The sequence below is a fragment of the Nerophis ophidion genome, linkage group LG09 (genome assembly GCF_033978795.1).
Source record: "Nerophis ophidion isolate RoL-2023_Sa linkage group LG09, RoL_Noph_v1.0, whole genome shotgun sequence".
Classification (NCBI taxonomy): Eukaryota; Metazoa; Chordata; class Actinopteri; order Syngnathiformes; family Syngnathidae; genus Nerophis; species Nerophis ophidion.
Window position 1 is genome coordinate 41761034 of NC_084619.1, and position 26716 is coordinate 41787749.

The 26716-nt window shown below is 39.1% G+C and overlaps 2 protein-coding genes across 7 annotated transcripts in view; one reads left to right on the plus strand and one right to left on the minus strand.

The window, feature by feature from the left end:
- fancl (FA complementation group L) overlaps positions 1 to 6130 on the plus strand; it is a 93787-nt gene extending 87657 nt beyond the window's left edge. The window contains exons 11-14 of the mRNA XM_061910999.1: positions 697 to 778; positions 1413 to 1529; positions 5143 to 5214; positions 5576 to 6130. Coding sequence (XP_061766983.1) covers positions 697 to 778; positions 1413 to 1529; positions 5143 to 5214; positions 5576 to 5611 — 307 coding nt within the window. The 3' untranslated portion in view covers positions 5612 to 6130. The remainder of the gene's footprint in view (positions 1 to 696; positions 779 to 1412; positions 1530 to 5142; positions 5215 to 5575) is intronic.
- vrk2 (VRK serine/threonine kinase 2) overlaps positions 5424 to 26716 on the minus strand; it is a 111515-nt gene continuing 90222 nt past the window's right edge. For 4 of the 6 annotated variants that reach the window (XM_061910994.1, XM_061910995.1, XM_061910993.1 and 1 more), the window contains exons 11-14: positions 26450 to 26619; positions 20754 to 20888; positions 6221 to 6385; positions 5424 to 6047 (exon numbers count right to left, since the gene is read on the minus strand). In XM_061910994.1, coding sequence (XP_061766978.1) covers positions 5751 to 6047; positions 6221 to 6385; positions 20754 to 20888; positions 26450 to 26619 — 767 coding nt within the window. In that variant the 3' untranslated portion in view covers positions 5424 to 5750. Of the gene's footprint in view, positions 6048 to 6214; positions 6386 to 20753; positions 20889 to 26449; positions 26620 to 26716 lie in introns of those variants that run through there. The other 2 variants (XM_061910997.1, XM_061910998.1) reach the window with 2 other exon arrangements.

A 26716-nucleotide genomic window follows, 5' to 3' on the forward strand; every position in this document is an offset into this window, starting at 1 on the left:
CACTGACCGTATAACAACACACCTTTCAGGTGACCATCCGTGTGAGCATGTGCGGGGAAACCCTGCAGAGTATTTGGTGGGAGCTGGACTGTTTCACAGGTAGTGAACATGTCACAACTTTATGGAATCAGTTATACATTTTTTGGAATGTTTCTTTTTTACATGACCTCCATTCATTTTGTTTGCCTCAGACGTGAAGTTCCTCACAAAATGTCCATTTCAAAGTCATAGTCAATATGACCACTAAATAACGCTTGTCCCTTATGGAGGTAATTTGTAAGCTTGAGCCTATCCCAGCTGACTTCTTGCGAGATCCGGGATTTTTCCCCTCAAGTCACTACCAAGTCAATGGCAGAGATCATGTAGGACAGACAACCTGAGAAGATGTAAACGCCACACAGAGGTGCCCCAATAGAACATGCTCACCAGTATGCCAACGAGCCGCCCCTCATTTTTAACAAAGAAAAAAAAAGTGAGAAAACATGTTTGCCTCGCCGTGTGACACATGTCAAGTAAAGCCAACAGTCTGTAATTGAACACAGCAGCAGCAGAAATTCTCCTGTTTTTTTTCTTCTCCCCACCCAATTTCTTTTTTTAAACTGTTAAAAGTCTCTTAATCATCCCCCAGTGTCTTTGCAGGCTCATTTGCATGTGGTTAATTAGCGTGTGAAGGAACTGTCTGTGGTCTGCTGGCAGGAACCCGGACTCCAGTGTCTTGCAAAACCTCCAGGATGTTTTGGAGATCGAATTCCTGTCACCTGCCACCCACGAAAAATCTGTATGTCACACAATTGCTCCCTTTTCCATTTCAAACATGTCCATTCTCGTCTCGATTACCTCAAGCTGTGTGCACGCTTCTGTGTGTTTGTGTGTGTGTTTGCGTGTGTCAAATCTCAGAATGCACATTTTGCGTCGGTCTGAGCTTGAAATCCTAAGAGGGTGGATATTCACTATCGTGTCTTATTGTGTCTGATTCCATTTTGTGTTTTGTTTTCCAAAGAGGTGGCCACAAATTATTCTCTAATTACGTTGTTTACAGACAGGACCATCAAAAACAACAAAGATGGCCCAATTCTGTGCGCTCTGCAATCACATTAATCACACAAAACGATCCTTTTTTCCTGGGAGTTATTCTCCCCTCCTCTCATTGAAGTTGACTTAAAAAAAGTCTTGTCAAACAGGAATTATTTTGTCAACCTCATTAGTATTTAGATTAAGTAAGATTAAAAATTTGAGCTGACCAGATGTTGATTTATCAGAAACTGATTCTAACTGTATTCCTCTCTTAACAGCTGTACCAAAGACTTATTATTACACTTAAATGCAAAAAAAAAGTGTTTCTTCACATTTTTGTTTTATCAGAGCACAAAACAAAAAAAAACATTGATTGTTTTCAAATTGTGTCTGCACAGACATTCAGTGTTGAGTGTGGGATCTGCTACTCCTATCGCCTGGAGGCTGCAATACCTGACCAGGTGTGCACTGACCCTCACTGTGGTCAGCCCTTTCATCAGGTCTGCCTGTATGAGGTAGGAATACACGCGCGCACACAGGAACTCTGCATACAGTATATCCTCCTTCTGCATATAGTATATCCTCCTAACAACCAGTGTCCTCTGCAGTGGAGATTAGTCTATTTTCTGTCATAGATACACATTCTTTGGGGTGTAAAAATAGCTCGTTATTAATAACACAAAACCATTGCTTAGTACGCTAGTTTTCAGGAACATCCAAATCTTAAGACTAGTTGAAAATTGCAAAAATATGACATTTTTTCCGGTTTTGTCAAAATGCATAAAGAGAAAGGGGATAAAAGACATTTTAAGTAATTTTAAGAATTTTTTATTTCGGTCATTATATATATATATATATATATATATATATATATATGACATACACACACAAACACACATTTGGGTTAATTAACAGTGTGCATGAATTAACTTGAACTTAAAAAGCTTCTGATATTTGTGGGAAACAATATTATTGTCAGAAAGTCATAAAGGAAATGTTTTTAAATGTTTCACTTGAATGGACTACATTTATTTGCACAAAACCTGGGTGAAATTTGCCACTGAGCAGTCAGTCTCTTTACTCGTCTGCACTGAGGTATGCATTAAGTTAGTTTTCTTTTGACAGCAATTTGTGAATGTGTCTGTGTATACATATTTACGCACATAAATATGAATATATATATGTATATATGTGTATATATATCAGTGACGTGCAGTCAGGGTAGGCAGATGAGGCGGGGCCTCACGTGCCATCATGGAAAGAAAAAAAAAATGTGTTATGTATCCAGTGATTATACTTTTTAAAGTTATTTTCCATTTAATTTCACCAGCTTTAGATTATTTTATTCAAAATCGCTGAATTTCCTTTTTTTTCTTTGTCATGAAAAAGGGAGGTTTTTGTGGTTGGTGCATTAATTGTAAGTGTATATTGTGTTTTTTATGTTGATTTTATTAAAAAAAAAAATTTTAAGTAAAAAATTCTTCTGCGGCCCGGTACCAATCGGTGGTTGGGGGACCACTGCTTTAGGGTTCATATGTTTATAAATCTAACTGTGATGAAGTCAGTGCCTCACCAGCCATGAACCTCACCGCACGTCACTGATAGAAATATGTATATATATAAATGTATATATATATATATATATATATATATACACACACACAGTATAAAGAAACCCCATTGAATGAGGTGTGTCCAAACTTTTGGCCTATTTAAGTTTATGTGGTGAAATTATTCTCTGCATTTGACCTATCATCCTTGATCACCCCCTGGGAGGTGACGGGAGCAGTGGGCAGCAGCGGTGGCCGCGCCCGGGAATGTATATGTATGTATGTATATATACAGTATATATATGAAATTATTAGGGCTGTCAAATGATTAAAACATTTAATCGCGATTAAACAGTTTATTCATAATTAACTCAAAATTATCCCAATTAATCGCAGATATATCGAATTTTTCATCATTATTAAATGTACCCTGGTCGAATAATTTTCAAGCTTTAATACCATGACTGGACAATCAGTATCCTTTTGTTAAAAGTTCAACACAAAATCAGAACAGGTTATAAACGTATATACTGTAGCGATATGTGTAGTGAACTGTAATTATCCGATATGAGGACAGTGTCAGGCATGCCTGCAGTATTAAACCTAGTGGTAGCAAAGAAGAAACATGAGACAGTTCCAGGATGGAGGCGCCGTGTGCGTGTGTCACAAAAGTGACTTTAGAATTCCTCGTTACCATCTTTTTTTATGCTCAGCTTTTATTCCATCTTAATAAGGCATTTTGAGTAACAATCTAATTTTATGTTATAAATGCACTCCACTCTAATGAAAACAAGGAGGTGAAGCTTCTCCTTTCTACAAACAGCAAAGCTCGCCAGCAGCGTTCTCTCCAATGTAGTCTCACAGCGTTTGAAGATACTCTTGTCTTGTCTAGGGAACGACTCCTCATAGATTTGGACCTGAGACTTATATAATGTCCCGCTGTCTTTGTGCATTTCTGCTCGCTATTTTTTGCGCTTGTGGCTCCACAGTAACTGGACACCGTTACATTACATTACAAGCTATGGAACGGGCTGAGGGTCAAAAAGGAGTCAGGATGTTAAGCGCGCGTAAAAATAAATTACAGCTGTCGAAGGACCTTTTAGTTATCGCGTTAACTTTGATAGCCCTAATAATTCTCTATATATAAACTATGTATATATATATATATATATATATATATATATATATATATATCTATATACATATTTAGACATACACACAGATATATATATTAGATATGCGCGGATAGGCAATTATATCATCCGCATCTCCAAAGTCGTCATTCACCCGCCCTGCACCCGAACCAACATTTTATCAGGACCGTACCCGCCCGCTGAAATACATCAGAGGATGTCCGCCTTTACCACTCACAGAGCTATTTAAACCTGTTTCACAGAGTAATGAAGACAATTGGAGCCACTAACGTTCCCGCGACTATCCAGTATCGTTCAGCCTTATTACAAGAATATGGGCGTGCTGTGAAGCCATTGCCTTAGACACCTTCGACAACATGTACTTACCGATTGTTGGTCCGGCAACATGTTGTGTGCAGCTTACGCAATTACACGTTCAAGATTGGAAGGCATACTGGGTGATACAGAGTACACTGATGGTTGTGATATAAACAACTTTAACACTTACTAATATGCGCCACACTGTGAAACCACACCCAAGAAGATTGACAAACACATTTCGGGAGAACATCCTCACAGTAACACAACAAATACCCATAATCCTTTGTATTCATGAGACATCCTGAATATATTTTACACCCCCGCGCCCCCAACCATTAGTGTACTCTGTCACCCAGTATACCTTGCAGTCGTGTGCGTGTTGCTGCGGAAGCCACACACAACATGATGCTGGACTGACAAGCAGATCGTACATGTTGTAGTAGGCGACAAAGCCAATGGCTTCATAGCACGCCCTAATACTTATTATCTGGGTGACTGCCGGCAGTCATTCAGGAGAATAATAGCGTTACTTATTGTCTTCTTCGCTTTATGACACGGGTCTTGAATGGCACTTTGAATGGCAAAAGATACCGATCACAGAACAATGCATATCAAATATTTCCGGATGGTTCAACCGCCACCCACCCGAATCTAATTAAAATCTATTTTTTCGTCATGTCAACCGCGGTTTATCGGCGGACTCCGCGGATGAGGCCGCAAACCACGCATCTCTAATATATATATATATATATATATATATATACATATAAATATATATATATCTATATATTACTGTATGTAGATATACCTATATTTACATAAATGAAGCACTCATAAAATGTGTGGCAACATTGTTCCCAGGAACCCTTGATACATTAAATGTTGTGGATCGGTCAAGGCCTTGTTGACTTTCGCCCGTAATATAGTTATGTCTTATTCTTAGTTAGAGAAGGCATTAGGCATCTACAAATTAGCCTGAGCATATTTTTTTTTATCTGCAACTTCATAAGGTAATACTTGAATAGATCTTTTTAAGTGAGGTGTGCGTTGAAAGAAGTGTTAGCACTTAACACTGGGTCTAAGGTGATGATTTGATAAAGTAGTCTTTTCTCTTTTCCTTTCAGTGGCTGCGTATGTTGCCCGCCAGCAGGCAGAGCTTTAGCACGGTTTTTGGAGAGTGTCCTTACTGCAGCAAGGTACGCCTACACCTCACCCTTTGACTGGCAGCTGCCTTCATGAATTCTTTGCTGCCGAGTCAATAGATATTCAACATACTTAATTAGTAAAGTCCAATACATCGCATGGCCTTCTCTTTCCTGAAAGGCAACAGGCAGGAAAAAAGGTCTGCATTAATTTTTTGTGAAGCTACTCAAAGTATTTGCAGTGAATGCTCTGTGTCATTGAATCGAAGTCAGAAATGGTTTATTTGTGCGAATGCCTTCCAGTCCATCTGATAGCTCTGGTAGTCATGAATGAGTGCACTTCAATACATTGTAGCAACGTATCCTTCAAAAAGCATTTAACTATTTAATAAGTATAACTTTACTTCTATTCCAGCCCATTACAGTGAAAATGGCAGCTAAGAAATCCTGACAAGTTGCCTTTGAGGACCAATGAACTTCTTCAAAACAATTACACTCACAAGAAGATGCAGAAATAAACAAGAACAAAGAAAAATCCCTATTGAAAAGGGGATTGGAAGTGAGGGCTGGGATACTGACTGATTCTGATGTTACATCAAAGAAGCTCCAGCAGCCAGGAGAAGAGTAGCAGCCACAACCACAGAGCAGTACATCACGTTAGAGGAAGGATTTTGGTCTTCTTCTAGCTGCTGAGACTCCTCATCGTCTATGTTGTCCATCCAGACTTCACCATCCTGCTGCTGAACTTCTTCATCCAGGTCATCCCAGTCTTCACCTTCAGTTGTGCGGGAGAAATTGTCATGCTCACGTGTTGCACTTCCGTACTCGTCTACTTCCCGTTTCATGCCCGTAATGCGGAGCTCATCTGTGCTCCTGGATTGTGTTTTCTGTTAAAGAGAAGAATTTAAGAGCGTGCTCTTTTAAAACATGTAGTAGTTGAAAAACATTCAAATATATATTTGCCACGCAATACTTTGTCATACAATTTTTGTATAGATATTTTTCTATCAAGAGCAAGCAAAGGGCCTAACACGTTAAGGCAGTTGTCTAAACCTCACACCTCTCTAGGACGTCCTATTGGAGGGCCTCTCAAGTAGCGAGCGTCTATAGGTTTGCTTCTCGCCTTCTCCTTCTCTTCATCATCTTCATCCCAAATCTCATCTTCTTTATAAGAATTCACAGCTGCATGCCTGAGCCTTAATGATCCATGGACTCCCTCTGTCTTCTATAAAAAGATAAGATTGACCTTAAATGATAACAGCTTATAATCAGTTGTGCGCATTGTGGAGGTGAAAGCAGCATTGTGGGGGGGAAAGGGAAAAACAACAAGAACATTATTAAATACATTCATATATATATATATATATATATATATGTATATATATATATATATCCACATATAAAAATAATAATGAATTATATTTATATAGCGCTTTTCTAGACACTCAAAGCGCTTCACAGAACAGTGAGAACTTACAAACCCCGTTTCCATATGAGTTGGGAAATTGTTTTATTTGTAAATATAAATGGAATACAAGGATTTGCAAATAATTTTCAACCCATATTTAGTTGAATATGCTACAAAGACAACATATTTGATGTTAAAACTTATGAACATTTTTTTTTGTTGCAAATAATCATTAACTTTAGAATTTAATGCCAGCAACACACGACAAAGAAGTTGGGAAAGGTGGCAATAAATACTGATAAAGTTGAGGAATGCTCATCAAACACTTATTTGGAACATCCCACAGGTGTGCAGGCTAATTGGGAACAAGTGGGTGCCATAATTGGGTATAAAAGCAGCTTCCATGAAATGCTAAGTAATTCACAAACAAGGATGGGGCGAGGGTCACCAATTTGTAAGCAAATTGTCGAACGGTTTAAGAACAACATTTCTCAACGAGCTATTGCAAGGAATTTAGGGATTTTACCATCTACGGCCCGTGAAATCATCAAAAGGTGCAGAGAATCTGGAGAAATCACTGCACGTAAGCGATGATGTTACGGACCTTTGATCCCTCAAGTATGACGGCATCAAAAATCGACATCAGTCTGTAGAGGATATTACCACGTGGGCTCAGGTACACTTCATAAAACCACTGTCAGTAACTACAGTTGTTTGCTACATGCGTCACTTCCTGTTCATGAGAAAGGACGCAAAAGAAAAAGGCTCCGCTTTTGCTACCGGAGTTTTTGTTTATTCTGAAGATTTTGACCACTTATTTGCGACCACAGCCACAGGGGAGTAACCTGGCATCCTTGACCTCGTTTTGGTCAGTTGCGAGGCACTGATACGCTGAAATAAGGCAAGTTAGATGAGTCGTTTGCCTCAAGCCATCGGCGCCTTACCGCAGCTCAAAGCGGTTGCCTAGCAACCAAAAACTACGGCGAGTTTACAGCTGTTTTAAAGTGCTTCCAACGTCGCAGTGTTTTAAGTTGACAGACTAACACCTCAAATTGATCTGTGAACAACACAAGGTACTCATTGTTGGAACAACCAAGTTAAACCTGCTGCAAGTGGCTAAAGTAACTGCCGTTTAATACACAAGAGGCACTGACGTCATCGATCTGCCGCTATGCCAAAAGCTAAAGGGAAGACTGAAAGCCCGAAACCTTCGGTGTCAGCCAACACAGGACACAACTGGGACCAAGATTTGAGACTGGATACAGGACATGATGGGGAACAAGGAGTACTACTAAAAATACTCCTTGAAATGAAAGAAGAAATTAAAGAAATAAAAAAAGATCAGAAAAAAGCAATGGAAGAACACAAACAAGATGTGAAAAGTCTGCAGCAAAATATTGAAAGTCTGCAAACTCAAATCATCACCAGAAAAAATGAAGTCTCTGATGTGTGCCAACAATTGAAGACCTTTCAAGAAGAAATGCGCCAACAAATGAAGACCTTTCAAGAAGAAAACTACACGCTGTGGAATATCATAGATGAAATGGAGCAGGATAAACGAATGAATGAAATCATTGTGACAGGGCACCGAATTAAACCAAGATCCTATGCGAAAGCTGTGAATAATGAAGGTGAACCAGATGAAATGGATCTTGTCTCGGCAGAACAGCAAGTAGTCAACTTCCTGCAAACAAAGGAAATTGAAATCGACATTAATACCATCGAAACATGCATCCCACTGAACAGAAGAGACAACAACGCCACTCCAGTTGTGCTTGTGAAATTTGTAAACAGAAAATCTAAAATGGCATTGCTGAGACAGGGAAAGAAGCTGAAGGGAACAAATGTGTACATGAATGAGCATCTCACTAAACGTAATGCTGGAATCGCCAAGAAAGCACGCGACTTGAGAAAGCAGGGAAAAATCCAGGGAACTTGGAGCGCCAACTGTAAAATCTACATCAAGCTGAATGGAGGTCCAGAAGCAAGAGTAATTGTTGTCAATGACATCAAAGACCTGGACAAATTTTAAGTTTACACAGCTTCCACAATAACGATGATAATGGACTCTGACAGAAAACAAGCACCTAAATTCAACATCAACACTACTATACTGCAAGGGACGACTAAAAAAGAAGACTCAGATTCAGGACTGCATCCATCTACACTTATAGAAATTATTGAAACGACATCAAAGATTGTTGAGCAAGGAAATATGGAACTACAAAACTTCTGCAACAAAGAGCACAAAAACCAGGACTTGGAAAACGATATAGATCCAGATACAAATTTTTTTTCCCACATTAGTAATAATTGTTTTTATTACACAGATGAGCAATATAATAGCAACATTAAAAGTGACAACAAATTGTCAATTATTCATTTTAATAGCAGAAGCTTGTATGCAAACTACAACAACATTAAGAACTTTTTGGAACACATCAACGAACCCTTCAAAGTGATCGCCATCACAGAAACATGGATTGATGATAAAAAAGGAATAGATTTTGATCTGGAAGGATATGAACTAAACTATATTAACAGAACCAACAAAAATGGAGGAGGAGTAGCTGTGTATGTGATGAAGAACCTGAACTACAAAGTGGTAAAAAACATGTCATTTGCTATAGATAACATCTTAGAATGTATTACCATTGAAATATGTCAGGAAAATAGCAAAAAAATAGTAATTAGTTGTATATACAGATCACCTAAGTCAAGTATAGAAACATTTGAAGAATGGATCAAGGCAACTTACATGGACAATGGTAAAAAAATAATTTTCTTATGCGGTGACTTTAATATTGACTTATTGAACCCTAACAAGCAAAAGTTTATTGATACAATGTACAGCATCAGTTTATATCCTAAAATCACAAAGCCAAGCAGAATCACAGGACACTGTGCCACGCTTATTGATAATATTTTTACTAATGATTTTGATAATAACACTACAAGTGGTTTACTTATAACCGACGTTAGTGATCATCTGCCAGTTTTTACAATATATGATGGAAACTGTAAAAAGAACACGGAAGACAAAAGGACATTTCAAAGACTATGCACAGAGAAGAGGATGATTGCTTTCAAAATGGAGCTACAAAAGCAAGATTGGGACAATGTGTACAATGAAGAAGAGGTTGATGAAGCATATGAATATTTCTTAAACAAGTTCATAATACTTTATGACAAACATTGTCCATGGAGACAACTCAGTAGTAAACAGAGAAAGAATAATCAACCATGGATGACAAAAGGATTAAAAAATGCTTGTAAGAAGAAGAATACGCTATATAGAAAATTTATAGTACAAAGAACTACTGAGGCAGAAGTTAAGTACAAAAAGTATAAAAACAAGTTAACAAACATACTACGATCATGTAGAAAAGAATATTACAGTTAATTATTGGACAGGAACAAAAATAATATGAGAGCAACATGGGGCATTCTCAATAGCATTATTAAAAATGGCACTAAGAGGGATTAGCCCCATTACTTCTTAGACAGAAATAAATATAATGACAACATAAAGGAAGTAGTTGAAAGCTTTAATAACTACTTTGTAAATATTGGACCAAAATTGGAAGAAAGGATTCCAGACCCAGTTTCAATTGAGGACTATAATGATACCATAGAGCGAAATCCCAACTCCATGTTCCTCAGTAATGTGACACAGGAGGAAATAGTTAAAATTGTGAAAAAATGTAAATCAAAGACTTCAACTGATTGTAATGGAATTGATATGGATACGATAAAAAAGGTGATTGATGAGATCTCAGGACCATTAATGTATATTAGTAACCTATCATTTCAAACAGGTACATTTCCAAACAAAATGAAAATAGCTAAAGTTGCACCAATTTATAAGACTGGTGATAAACATCTATTTACAAATTATAGACCTGTTTCTTTACTTCCACAATTTTCTAAAATCATTGAAAAACTGTTCAATAACAGATTAGAGAGTTTCATAAATAAATATAGAATACTCGAAGAGAACCAATATGGATACAGAGCTAATGTTTCAACTTCAATGGCTTTAATTGAAATCACAGAAGAAATTACCAATGCAATAGATAATAAAAAATGTGCGGCAACAGTGTTTATGGATCTAACTAAAGCATTTGACACAATTAATCACAATATTTTAATAAAAAAACTGGAACGATATGGCATCAGAGGGTTAGTCTTAAATTGGATAAGAAGTTATCTAACGAACAGGAAACAATACGTGAAGCTAGGCGAACATACTTCTACAATGCTAAATATTTCCTGTGGTGTACCTCAGCGATCAATACTGGGACCTAAATTATTCAATCTCTATATAAATGACATTTGTAAAGTTACAAGAGATTTAAAGTTAGTATTATTTGCGGATGATACAACAGCCTTTTGTTCAGGAGAGAACACACAGTGGATAATACAAATAATAACAGAAGAAATGAACAAATTAAAAAAATGGTTTGACAAAAACAAAGACATGCACCTGGGGATAGGTTGATTGGCAACACTAAATTGGCCCTAGTGTGTGAATGTGAGTGTGAATGTTGTCTGTCTATCTGTGTTGGCCCTGCGATGAGGTGGCGACTTGTCCAGGGTGTACCCCGCCTTCCGCCCGATTGTAGCTGGGATAGGCGCCAGCGCCCCCCGCGACCCCAAAAGGGAATAAGCGGTAGAAAATGGATGGATGGATGGATGGATGGACAAAAACAGACTATCATTGAATCTCAGTAAAACTAAAATAATGCTATTTGGTAACAGTAGAAAAGAAAGTCAAACACAAATACAAATAGACGGAATAGAAATTGAAAGAGTAAATGAAACCACATTTCTAGGTATAATGATTGATGATAAATTGAACTGGAAATCTCATGTAAAAAATATACAACATAAAGTTGCAAGAAATACATCAATAATGAATAAAGCCAAATATTTTCTAGACCAAAAATCACTTTATATTCTCTACTGCTCACTAGTGTTACCATATCTGAGTTACTGTGTAGAAATATGGGGAAATAATTACAAAAGTACACTTCATTCACTAACAGTGTTACAAAAAAGATCAGTTAGAATAATACATAATGTTGGATATAGAGAACATACAAACCCTTTATTTATTGAATCAAAGATAATGAAATTCCACGACATAGTGGAATTGCAAACAGCTAAGATTATACACAAAGCAAACTATAACCTGCTTCCCAAGAATATACAACAATTCTTCTCAACAAAAGAAGAGAAATATAATCTTAGAGAAAAATGTAATTTAAAACATTTGTATGCACGTACAACACTTAAAACCTTCAGTATATCAGTATGTGGAATTAAATTATGGAATGGATTAAGCAAAGCAATCAAACAATGTACTAATATGATCCATTTCAAGAAACTCTTCAAACTGGAAGTGTTAACAAAGTACAAAAATGAAGAACCATGATAAACATTCTGATTTTACTCACACATTCATTTTCAAAGTAATCTGATTTATCTCATCGTATGGATTAAAATTTAAGCAATTATTTATTTATTTATTTATTTGTATTGTGATTACTTATTACTTATGGAGTATACATTGTGAATACATTGAGAACAGGAAGTGAACAAAAGTTTTAGCAACTGTTATGTAAAGAAAAGGGGTAGGATTAAATAAGCTCTGCTTCTTCCTCCTCCTTTTCGAACATGTTGGAAAGAGAAACTGGAAATTGTGATGTATCATGTTGTATGCTTGCATGTTCGAAATAAACTCAAACTCAACTCAACTCAACTCAACATCTGTAAGTGCAAGTTAAAACTCTACTATGCAAAGCGAAAGCCATTTATCAACAACACCCAGGAACGCCGTCCGCTTCGCTGGGCCCGAGCTCATCTAACATGGACTGATGCAAAGTGGAAGGGTGTTCTGTGGTCTGACGAGTCCACATTACAAATTATATTTGGAAACTGTGGACGTGGTGTCGTCCGGATGGTATGGAGGTGTATTAGTGCCCCAGGAATGGGTAACTTATACATCTGTGAAGGCACCATTAATGCTGAAAGGTACATACAGGTTTTGGAGCAACATATGTTGACATCCAAGCAACGTTATCATGGACGCCCCTGCTTATTTCAGCAAAACAATGCCAAGCCACGTGTTTCAACAGCGTGGGTTCGTAGTAAAAGAGTGCGGGTACTTTCCTGGCCCGCCTGCAGTCCAGACATGTCTCAATCGAAAATGTGTGGCGCATTATGAAGCGTAAAATACGACAACAAGACCCCGGACTGTTGAACGACTGAAGCTCTACATAAAACAAGAATGGTAAAGAATTCCAATTTAAAAGCTTCAACAATTAGTTTCCTCAGTTCCCAAACGTTTATTGAGTGTTGTTAAAATACAATGTGATGTAACATAGTGGTGAACATGCCCTTTCCCAACTACTTTGGCACGTGTCGCAGCCATGAAATTCTAAGTTAATTATTATTTGCAAAAAAAAAATAAGTTTATGAGTTTGAACATCAACTATCTTGTCTTTGTAGTGCATTCAACTGAATATGGGTTGAAAAGGATTTGCAAATCATTGTATTCCGTTTATATCTACATCTAACACAATTTCCCAAATCATATGGAAACGGGGTTTGTATCATCCATTCACACCGGGTGGTGGTAAGCTACTTTCATAGCCGGAGCTGCCCTGGGGTAGACTGACGAAAGCGTGGCTGCCAGTTTGCGCCGACGGCCCCTCCGACCACCACTCATTTCATCATTTATTCATCAGTGTGAGCGGCACTGGGGGCAAGGGTGAAGTGTCCTGTCAAAGGCAGCGATTTGGATGGTAAGAGGCGGGGAGCGAACCTGCAACCCTCAGGTTTCTGGCACAGCAGCTCTCCCCACTACGCCATACCGCCCCCGATAGATAGATATCCATCCATCCATTTCCCACCACTTATCACTTTCGGGGTCGCGGGGGGCGCTGAAGACTATCTCAGCTACAATTGGGGGGAAGGCGGAGTACACCCTGGACAAGTCGCCACCTCATCGCAGGGCCAACACAGACAGACAGACAACATTCACACTCACATTCACACACTAGGGCCAATTTAGTGTTGCCAATCAACCTATCCCCAGGTGCATGTCTTTGGAAGTGGGAGGAAGCTGGAGTACCCGGAGGGAACCCACGCAGTCACGGGGAGAACATGCAAACTCCACACAGAAAGATCCCGAGCGCAGGCTCGAACCCAGGACCTTCATATTGTGAGGCAGACGCACTAACCCATCTCCCACTGTACTGTCCATATAGATACCGTATGTGTGTGTGTGTGTATATATCTATATATATATATAGATATATACACAAACATATACTTTATATATATATATATATTTACATGTATACACATACATATACTCTATATACATATATATATATATATACACACATACATATAATTTATATACATATATAAATATATATATATACACATATAGATATATATATATGTATATACAGTGGGGCAAAAAAGTATTAGTCAGCCACCGTTTGTGCAAGTTCTCCCACTTAAAATGATGACAAAGGTCTGTAGCAGTTATGTTTTGGTGCTGTCGCCAAGCAACACGGACTTTCAACTCCCTCCACAGATTTTCTATGGGTCTGAGGTCCAGAGACTGGCTAGGCCACTCCAGGACTTTCAAATGCTTCTTACGGAGCCACTCCTTTGTTGCCCGGGCGGTGTGTTTTGGATCATTGTCATGCTGGAAGACCCAGCCACATTTAATCTTCAAAGCTCTCACTGATGGATGGAGGTTTTGGCTCAAAATCTCACGATACATGGCCCCATTCATTCTTTCCTTAACACGGATTAATCGTCCTGTCGCCTTAGCAGAAAAACAGCCCCAAAGCATGATGTTTCCAACCCATGCTTCACAGTAGGTGTGGTGTTCTTGGGATGCAACTCAGTATTCTTCTTCCTCCAAACACGACGAGTTGAGTTTGTACCAAAAAGTTCTATTTTGGTTTCATCTGACCACACGACATTCTCCCAATCCTCTGCTGTATCATCCATGTGCTCTCTGGCAAACTTCAGACGGGCCTGGACATGCACTGGCTTAAGCAGGGGGACACGTCTGGCACTGCAATATTTGATTCCCTGTCGGTAACCTTTGTTATTGTGGTGCCAGCTCTCTGCAGGTCATTCACCAGGTCCCCCCGTGTGGTTCTGGGATTTTTGCTCACCGTTCTCATGATCATTTTGACCCCACGGAGTGAGATCTTGCGTGGAGACCCAGATCAAGGGAGATTATCAGTGGTCTTGTATGTCTTCCATTTTCTGATAATTGCTCCCACAGTTGATTTTTTCAAACCAAGCTGCTTGCCTATTGTAGATCCACTCTTCCCAGTCTGGTGCAGGTCTACAATTCTTTTCCTGGTGTCCTTCAACAGCTCTTTGGTCTTGGCCATAGTGGAGTTTGGAGTCTGATTGTTTGAGGCTGTGGACAGGTGTCTTTTATACAGATAACAAGTTCAAACAAGTGCCATTAATTCAGGTAACGAGTGGAGGACAGAAGAGCTTCTTAAAGAAGAAGTTACAGGTCTGTGAGAGCCAGAGATCTTCCTTGTTTGAAGTGACCAAATACTTATTTTCTACCATTATTTACAAATAAATTCTTTAAAATTCTTACAATGTGAATTCCTGGATTTTTTTTTCACATTCTGTGTCTCACAGTTGAAGTGTACCTATGATGCAAATTACAGACCTCTGTCATCATTTTAAGTGGGAGAACTTGCACAATCGGTGGCTGACTAAATACTTTTTTGCCCCACTGTATATATGTATATACAGTACCTTTGTTACATATATATATATATATATATATATATATATATATATATATATATATATATATATATATATATAAGAATGGTTATATTACAAAGTACAAAGTATTAATTCTTTAAAATTCCAACAATGTGAATTCCTGTATATATATATATATATATATATATATATATATATATATATATATACACTGGGGCAAAAAAGTATTTAGTCAGCCACCGATTAAGTGGGAGAACTTGCACACCTGGTCAGTTGTTCCACGACCACTATGGAATCAACATTGCTCCTCTTGAATCTGAGGCTCGACTATCGGCCGGACCCTCCTTTCCACTACCTTTGTGTAAACTTTCCCAGGGAGGCTGTGTAGTGTGATACCCCTGTAATTAGCACACACGCTCTGGTCCCCCTTTTTGATTAGGGGAACCACTACCCCAGTCTGCCACTCCCACGGCACTGTCCCAGACCGAGAGATCGACGTCATTCCCCCATCATCCTCAGGCTGCGTTCCTGTCAGGGAGGATGTGTCTGATGTAGTTAGGTTCAGGAGTTCCTCAAAGGGCTCTTTCCAACGCCTTACGACTTCCTTACTTGAAGTCAGCAGAGTCCCATTCTTACTGTACACAGCTTGGATGATTGCCTGCTTCCCACTCCTGAGGTGTTGTAAGGTCTTCCAGAACAGCTTTGGTGCCTCCAGATAGTTCCTCTCCATAGATTCCATATTCCCACACCCTGTGTTTAGCCTCGTCTACAGCCATGCCCGCTGCCCTTCAGACCTGTCAGTGCCTTGCAACTGCCTCCGGAGTTCCCTGGAATAACATACCACGGTAGGACTTCTTCTTCAGTTGGACGGCTTCCCTGACCACCGCTGTCCACCAGGGAGTTTGAGGGTTACTACCCCTTGAGGCATCTAACACCTTCTGGCCAAAACTCACAGCTGCAGCTTTAGCAATTGAGGCTTTGAACATTGCCCATTCCTGTTTAATGCCCCCAACTTCCACAAGGATGGCAGAGAAGTCCCGGCAGAAAGAGGACTCCTGCAAACGTTCCCCGTTTACCCGCACTACACGCTTGGGTTTGACTGTCTGTCCAGAGGTTTCTCCCACTATCGGACCCAACTCACCACCAGATGATGGTCAGTTGACAGTTCAGCCCCTCTCTTCATCCGAGTGTCCAAAACATATGGCCTCAGATCAGCTGATACGATTACAAAATCATTGATCATTGATCTTTGGCCTAGGGTGCTCTGGTACCAAGTACACCTATGAGCATGCTTGTGCTTGAACGTGGTGTTTGTTATCGCAAGTCCATAACTACCACAGAAGTCCAATAACAATCCACCACTCAGGTTCAGATCAGGGAGACTGTTCCTCCCAATCACGCCAGTCCAAGTATCACTGTCATTGTCCACGTATGTGTTGAAGTCCCCCAGTAAGACTATGGAATCCCCTGCCGGCGCCCAATACAGGACCCCATGCAAAGTATCCAAGAAGGCTGAATACTCTGGATTCTTGTTTGGTGCGTACGGACAAACAACAGTCAGAGGCGAAGGCGAAGGGAGGCTACCCTCTTGTCCACTGGGGCTGAACTCCAACATACAGGCACTCAGTATCCTTACACCAACCTGGGCCTCACACCCTGAGCAAGTCCAGGAGTGAACAAGATCCATCCCTTGTCCAGGAGAGTGGTTTCAGAGCCCTTGCTGTGCGCAGAGGTAAGCCCCACTAGATCGAACCGTTAGCGCTCCACCTCCCACGCTAACTCAGGCTCCTTCCCCACTAGCGTAGAGTAGAGACGTTGCACGTCGCAAAAGTCAGCCTCTGCTGCCCCGAATTGGTCTGTCTGGAGCCTCCACAATAGAATCACAGGTGTTAAAAGACAGTGCTTATTCTTGTGAACACGTCATCACTTAGAATTTTTGAAGAAAGGTAGGGGCCAAATCATTGGCAAGCATCAAGCAGAGAAAACTTCTAAGGAGATTGCATTACTAAAAAGCCCCTCCATAGCGTTTCTATGAGTAAGGATTATGTTTTCATCACTCCAAGCAACGTTTGTTAAGTTTTACAATCTGTCTAAAATAGGGTTGTGAAGTGATTTTTTTAACGGATTCATCACGCTCTCGAGCTGTGATAAATCAAATGTTATTACTCGCTTGCATATTTAAAATACCCCAATATATGGACAAAAATGCAATTTTTTGTTGTCAGAATGTAATCCAAGCACATTTTTAAATGGTTTACCTAACTGCAAGGCATTAATTCCCTTAAAACTTGATGACAGTAAGTATACTAAGAATTAAGACCACATTTTTCAAGAATTTTTAATACTATAGCAAACAAATTACATATAGTAAACACACCCATAAACAACTTTACATAATACAGTAATTTACATCTGCATTTACTCTTTCTTTAAAAAGGAAAAAGGCACATCATAGAATATTTGCATTCTTTGGATCAGTGGTCGGCAACCCGTGGCTCTGGAGCCCCATGCGGCTCTTTGATCACTCTGATGTGGCTCAGCTGCATACTTGCCGACCCAACCGATTTTTCCGAAAAAGGTTTCCGGGTTTCAGTGCCTCTCCCAGTAACATTCTCCGATTTTCACCCGGACAACAATATAGAGGGTGTGACGTGATGGCAGTGCCTTTAACGTTTTCTAAAACATGTTGTCTCGTTTTCCACCGTGCTATCCGCGTGCCGGCCTACCACATGTAATATGCGGCCTCTGTTAAAACATGGAAGTGACTGAAAGGCATACTTGTTCAACAGCCATACAGGTTACACTGAGGGTTGTGATATAAACAACTTTAACACTCTTTTATTAATATGCGCCACACTGTGAACCCACACCATACAAGAATGGCAAACACATTTTGGGAGAACATCCGCACTCTAACACAACATGAACACAACAGAACAAATACCCATAATCCCATGCATCCCTAACTCTTCCGGGCTACATTATACACCCCCGCTACCACCAAAACCCGCCCCCCAACCCCGCCCACCTCAACCAACGTGAGGGGGGGGGTTGCGGATGTTCTCTCGAAATGTGTTTGTCATTCTTGTTTGGTGTAGGTTCACAGTGTGGCGCATATTAGTAAGAGTGTTAAAGTTGTTTAAACGGGCACCTTCAGTGTGACCTGTATGGCTGTTAAACAAGTATGCCTTGCAGTCACCTACGTGAATCTGCTGAAGTCACACACAACATGTGACTGGGCTGGCAAGCTGTACGTTCAGGTTGTAAATGGCGCTAAAGGCAGTTCCTTCATATCACGACCATATTATGGTTGTTGGGGTGTAAATCAGCAGACATTCGAGATATTAGTTGCTCCGGAATATATAACACGCGGGCCGCATTAACGTAACATTTTCATATTAAGGTGCGGGCCGCGTGTCTGTCTGTACGGCTGGCTCTACATAGCACAAAGCGAAAAAAAAAAACTCGGTATGCAGTGTTATTTCATTTGAAATTTCAAAAGATTTTTGTGGCTCCGATTATTTTCTTTTTTCTTGTGAAACGGGGCAAAATGGCTCTTTGAGTGGTAAAGGTTGCCGACACCTGCTTTGGATGCAACCAAATATGTCGAGTCAATTAAACATCTTGAATAAATTGTATTTTACACCCTCTCAGTTGTTTAAAATTGGTACAGTAGATAAGTTATAAGTAATAAGTGTCAGGTAGCTGAAGGACCTCTAATTCATTTACTGTGTGAATGTCACAGAATAAAGAGTTGTGTCTATTGAGAGATGTGCCTTGGTTGTCCGTTCAAGACCACCGTAGGTCATGTGATGTGCACCATCATACCTGCTAATGTTAGCCAAGTTAGCTCATGTGTGTTGAACTGAACTACTGCAGATGGCTGAGGGCAGTCGTGTAAAAAACAAACTCAGCTTCCTCATGAACATGATAAGATGTCAGATTAAAGACTACACACCTACAAGTCACCAAAGAATGGCAAAGTTTGGGATCCCAGAACCGTTTCATTTGCCTTGAGGAGGCAGCACTTATCACACTTTAAACATTACAAGGCCTTTTCTATGCATATTGAAAGCCAAAGTCAAAGAAAAGAAACACAGACAGACGCAGCAATTTATCAACGATTGCAAAGTTATTAAGTTAATTTCATTACCTGTCAATTGATTGACTTAATACTATCAGCGCAGTCCTCCAATTGTATAATTTTTAAATGTCTCTGGACATCGAATTCAATGCCATTTAAAGCCTTAAAGAATGTTTGCATGATTAATTTATTGCTTTTTAATGCCCTGTGGAAATCCTGCTTTAAAAATGCTAATTAAACTTGCTGTACCCCAAGAATGTTTGTCGCTGCAAAGCCAACAAATTATCTCAGTTTTATCCGAAGTTCTATTGAAGTTTGTTCTGAAGTGAAATTGGCTGCCTCTCATCACTCACCTTTGCACAGTGTAACAATGGGTGCAAACTTCAGGGTTTACGTGTGGCCATAACAAATGATGTGATGAATTTTGATTCAATTATGATAACGGAATATATATATTTTTTTTAATCACATCTGTTAACGCGTAATTGTTGACAGCCCTATTCTAAAACTGTTCGTACATCCAAACCGTTCTTGTGTGATGTCTGTAGGAGTGTTTTCATACACATTTGTACGTGCTTAAAAGTAATCAAGCGAGTGTTGCTAGCATTAGCAAATATGCTAACACGTTTACAAGTGTCTGTGTTAGTATTAACTTAAAATGGCATATTTGTTGTATTGTTTCAGTTTCACAAATTCCTCAGTAAAGTCACCAAGACATCACGGTGGAGTTATTAAGTCTGTTTAGCTGATTGGACATCTAGCTTCCGCAGTTAATGAGTCAATGACAATCTGTTTTACTGCCGTGTCACGGACGCCATTTTAAAACAGTTTAGCTATGTAAATAAACATTTTTCAAATCTTCCTGTGTAAATACGTCATTTCACAATGTATATGTTGTATCTGCGGCTTGTAGTCCTGTGTGGCTAATATATGAAAAAATATTTTTTCTTCTAAAATTTAGTGGCTGCGGCTTATAACAGGGGCGCTTTATGATCCAGAAAATAGGGTAAAATGGCATCTGTTTAAAATACTGAACCCGGCTGTGCCTGTGCAGGTGTCTGCCTCCTTCCTCTCGCTCGTTACACCTCGCCCTTAGCCTCCCCAAATGTCTTTGGACAAACACAGTCCCCTGTCCACTTATCAGTTTTGGCAATAAAAGCCCTTTAGCAGATCTTCAAGGGAAAATTTAATTAAAAAGTAAAAATTAATGACCACATATCTGATGTGTTTTAATACTGTTGAACTTAATATTCGTAGAACGGGCTTCTATCAAATTAAATCAATTTATGAAACCCAAATCCCCAACCGTACCTGCGGAAGGGGTGTTTGTCTGTAGCAAGCTGGAAGTTGCTTAAGCTTCATCTCCTCGTCAATGGCATCATCCTCATCCTCCAGCTCTTTGGCTTGAGACTGAACTTCGGGGAAGCCTCTCCTTTTTGACGTTCTCTATGAAATTGATCATAACAACAAAATAATTATTCGTCTTCATATTATGATCAAAATGGCTGTTTTCTTTCAACGGCTTGAACAGTGCACAAAATAATTGACCAGATGACACCTGTGACTAAAGAATCTGTAAAAGGCCTTTGGCTCGGCTGACATTTCCTCTCTTCACTGAACCGTTCATAAATAGCCACTTCTGTTTAACGAGGGATCAAACTGGCCAACACTTGCACTTGGAAATTAAATGAGTGCGAGGAGAAGAAATTGGGGGAATAATTGGAGACATAAAGTATGTGTCATCCACTTTTTCAAGCGGAGCCAACAAGAGGCTACTTGCTGGGCCCAAAGGGTCAAGAAGAAGTGAAATATGAGGCAAATCCGCCGCGGAGGGATTAGCCAGACGGCAGTAATGTTGAATATCTTAAAATGTATCCGTCCATCCATTTTCTACCGCTTCCAAGTTTTGGGGTCGCTGGGTGTGCTGGAGCCTATTTCAGCTGCATTTGGACGGAAGGCGTGGTACACCCTGGACAAGTCGCCAACTTGTGGAAAACACTTCCTTGTGGTCGACAAAACATGTAATGGTGTTTCTTTAGTCAAAACTTTGCATAGATTATGTTTTGAAAAACATCTTTAAGATGCCTTCTGACCGCCTCTTTAAGATGTATTTTTTATGGGCCTCCACTTCGACTGTGTCTTCTCCCCGCCAGCCATGTTGTAGTTTTTATCGTTTCAATGTGGAGTTTAATGACACATAAGTTAGAACTATAGATTACTTTGTATTAGAAATTGCATCAGCGGAGGATGCATGTGAATGTATGAGTCAGTCTGCCCAACAACAAGAAAATAGAGAAAAAGGACATGATTGAGGTTTAAGGTAAGGTTTAATCGTCTCCCGGCTACTTTCCAGACTATTCGCCGTCTCATTATGAGCTCCATAACCCAACTTCCTTCAGCATTGCTTTCTCGCTAGAAATGAGACCAAATCCTTTCTTTCCTGAAGCGATCATGACTACGATTGTGGCAATTAATGATGCCGCACGTCGGCGCCAGGTTTTGAAATTGTTAAAAAAAAAACTTAAGCAGAGTCTTGTATTTAGCAATGTAAATAAGCAATTCAGAGTCCAGCAGGACCCACAATGCAATGCGTTTCCCCATCACTTCTAAGCCCAATAGCTTGGTTTACTAGACAACCACTTTAAGCTAGCGTTTAAGCTAGTTAGCCTACATCTTGCGGCCTCTTTAGTTTGAGGGTTTTATCAGCAAAGGGGGCTTTGTTCCGCAGTAAGTCTTTAATTGTGATGAAGCCGAAAAAGAGGCCAGAGACCTTTATTACAGCGAAGAAGAAGGCATTACCGGAACACCATCCGATTAAGGATTGCGTTTGAGAAGCCACTGCTCGTTTATTTCTAAACTCAACTTCTAGAGAGTTCAACAATGCCACACAGGTAAAATTATTATTTTTTTTGTTTTTTATTGTTGTAACATTGTGTAACATTTTGGAGTCCACCAAAAAGACTTTAGTGTGTGTGTGTGTGTGTGTGTGTGCGTAAGTGCGTGTGTGTGTGTGTGTGTGCGTAAGTGCGTGTGTGTGCGTGTGTACGTGTTGACATTTAAGCTTTCTGTAATGTGTTGTTTGGATTAAAAATATAAATTGTTGAGGTAGCACTCTTGTTATGTTGATTTGATAAACAGTATATAAACAGTATTTCCCAGACTATAAGCCGCCATGATTTTCCTACACATTGAACCCTGCTGTTTATAAAATGGTGCGACGGATTAAGTTTTTCTTCGCTAACAGCCATAATGTTTTGCATTCAACACATAGTTTTCATAAAACATTGGCAGAGATACTGAAAATGTGATTGTGCTGTTGTGCCATCTTTTGGATGAGTTCGCTCACTGCAGGTGGTGCAGGTTGAAAATGTACTTCCTGTTTATTGCTTTGAACCAGAAAGGATATTCCGTTTCATTCACTATTTGTCTATAACGTTTCTGCTCGAAAGGATTCATCATTCTCCACTCCATGCAATGTTTGTAAGTTAAACAATATAACGAAAACAATTCATACTTACTAAACTGTCCCGAGTGATGTCTGTAGGAGTGTTTTCATGCATATTTGTACGCGGGATCGTAATGTAATCAAGCTAGCATCTTCAGCAGTGGCAAATATGCCAACACAGCAAGTCATTGTGTTAGTATTATTAACTTACAATGGCATTCTTTCTTTATTGTTTCAGTTTTGTAATTTTACCAATACATCACCGTCAAGTTATGTAGTTTGTTAAGCTGAGAAGCTATCTTTCACAGCTTGTCCAAGGCGATTAATTCTGTTTATATGATCAGCTACTTTACTGCCGCGAGACAGGCACCATTTGTACATACATACATATACATACATATATATTAGGGCTGCGGATCTTTGGGTGTCCCACGATTCGATTCAATATCGATTCCTAGGGTCGCGATTCGATTATATATCTATTTTTTCGATTCAACGCGATTCTCTATTCAAAAACGATATTTTTCCGATTCAAAACGATTCTGTATTCATTCAATACATAGGATTTCAGCAGGATCTACCCCAGTCTGCTGACATGCAAGCAGAGTAGTAGATTTTTTTTTTAAAAAGCTTTTATAATTGTAAAGGACAATGTTTTATCGACTGATTGCAAAAATGTACATTTGTTTTAACTATTAAACACACCGAAAATATGACTTATTTTATCTTTGTGAAAATATTGGACACCGTGTGTTGTCAAGCTTATGAGATGTGATGCAAGTGTAAGCCACTGTGACACTATTGTCCTTTATTTTTTATTTTTATAAATGTCTAATGATAATGTCAATGAGGGATTTGTAATCACTGCTATGCTGAAATTATAACTAATATTGATACTGTTGTTGATAATATTAATTTTTGTTTCACTACTTTTGGTTTGTTCTGTGTCGTGTTTGTGTCTCTTTTCAATTGCTCTGTTTATTGCAGTTATGAGTGTTGCTGGGTCAGGTTTGGTTTTGCAATTGGATTGCATTGTTACGGCATTGTTGTGTATTGTTTTGTTGGATTGATTAAACAAAATTAAAAAAAATTTAATAAAAAGTATTTTTTTTTAAAAAAGAGAATCGATTTTTTCCCACACCACTAATATATATATATATGTATATGTATATATATATATATATATATACACAGACTTTCAACTTCCTCCACAGATTGTCTATGGGGTTGAGGTATGGAGACTGGCTAGGCCCCTCCAGAACTTTCAAATGCTTCTTACGGAGCCACTCCTTCGTTGCCCGGGCGGTGTGTTTGGGATCATTGTCATGCTGGAAGACCCAGCCACATTTCATCTTCAAAGCTCTCACTGATGGATGGAGGTTTTGGCTCAAAATCTCACGATACATGGCCCCATTCATTCTTTCCTTAACACGGATCAATAGTCCTGTCCCCTTAGCAGAAAAACAGCCCCAAAGCATGATGTTTCCACCCCCATTTTTCACAGTAGGTATGGTGTTCTTGGGATGCAACTCAGTATTCTTCTTCCTCCAAACATGAGTTGAGTTTATACCAACAAGTTCTATTTTGGTTTCATCTGACCACATGACATTCTCCCAATCCTCTGCTGTATAATCCATGTACTCTGGCAAACTTCAGATGGGCCTGGACATGCACTGGCTTAAGCAGGGGGACACGTCTGCCACTGCAGGATTTGATTCCCTGTCGGCGTAGTGTGTTACTGATGGTAACCTTTGTTACTTTGGTCCCAGTTCTCTGCAGGTTGTTCACCAGGTCCCCCAGTGTGGTTCTGGGATTTTTGCTCACCGTTCTCATGATCATTTTTACCCCACAGAGTGAGATCTTGAGTGGAGCCCCTGATCGAGGGAGATTATCAGTGGTCTTGTATGTCTTCCATTTTCTGATAATTGCTCCCACAGTTGATTTTTTCACAGCAAGCTGCTTGCCTATTGTTGATTCACTCGTCCCAGTCTGGTGCAGGTCTACAATTCTTTTTCTGGTGTCCTTTGACAGCTCTTTGGTCTTGGCCATAGTGGAGTTTGGAGTCTGACTGTTTGAGGCTGTGGACAGGTGTCTTTTATACAGATAACAAGTTCAAACAGGTTCCATTGATACAGGTAACGAGTGGAGGACAGACGAAGTTACAGGTCTGTGAGAGCCAGAGATCTTCCCTGTTTGAAGTGACCAAATACTTATTTTCCACCATAATTTACAAACAAATTATTTAAAATTCCTACAATGTGAATTCCTGGATTTTTTTTCACATTCTGTCTCTCACAGTTGAAGTGTACTTATAATGAAAATTACAGACCTCTGTCATCATTTTAAGTGGGAGAACTTCCACAATCGGTGGCTGACCAAATACTTTTTTGCCTCACTGTATATATATATATATATATATATATATATATATATATATATATACATATATATATATATATATATATATATATATATATATATATATATATATATATATACATATATATTTATATTTATATATATATACATATATATTTATATTTATATTTATATATATATTATAGCCCAGGGGTTAGTGTTAGAGTTAATGTGCGCGTGTTGGTAGGGCAGGGCATACAGCACAGTTCTGCTTATTTTTATACATTAAGTTGATCCATCACTCCTTGTTATGTTTGTTTGATATACAGTGCTGTATAGCACTTTATATATATCGTGTTCAAAGTGTACAAACCTTCTCTAAAATAGGGACTATTGTCGAGGCTGGAACCCATTATTCATATATAAATTGATTCTTATAGGGAACTCTACTTCCCTATACAAACTTTTCCCTTTACGAACTATGCTCAAGAACCAATTAAGCTTGTGAGTCAAGGTTCCACTTTATTGGTAAAAGGGACATTGTGCATGTAGAAATTAGCTAAGAATCACACAGGGAGCCGTGCTTGGACAGGTACTGTTCAGTCTTTACATGTGTCCCTTTGGCAGTATTATTAGAAATCAGTCAGTTCACTATTTCACTGTTCGTCAGACAACAACTTTATGTATGAAACCAAATTAAACTAACCAGCTATTACAGGTGTGTGTAATACCAGTTGTGTCTGAAAGAGAGATATGGGTAACTTGTTAAAATCAGATAAAACTATTGTCCTCCAATTGTCTTAAAATAACTTGTGAAAGAAAATTATTCTTACGCCAAGTGTTTTCTATTTCCAATGAGTGTGAACTACCTTACTGCATGAATTGATATGGCCCTACAATATCAATGTGCATTGCAGTATATTTAACTACCATGTGCATTGCAGTATATTTAACTACCATGAATTGATTAACGTGGACAAAGCGGGTGGTAAACTCCATCTAAAGCTAAAAAACCGGCACGAGACCGATAAAGGACAAGTACCTCAAGGTAACGTTGAAAAGAAGCAAGTTAAAAAACTTACTTGGGTGTTACCATTTAGTGGTCAATTGTACGGAATATGTACTGTACTGCACAATCTACTAATAAAAGTTTCAATCAATCAATCAATCAATCAATCAAAACTAAACATACAAATGTCTTCACCTTGCCCCTGATGGGATGATCAGGAACCTTGGACCCTCCAGGTCCTTGAGGTATAGAAAAATCCAGTTTTTCCTTGGATTCAGTAGACAACATTTTCCTCAGACGTTGATAGTCAGGTCGGTCTTGGTAACGCAGAGATTTAACATATTGGAGAAAGGCGGCCACCTCAGCTGAAGACAGAAGAACAGTAGTGTCAAATGTCTTAATGGTGTTCCAAAAAGTTATCTTGTGCAACAGGCTTCAATACACAAAATAAAGAAGAAATAA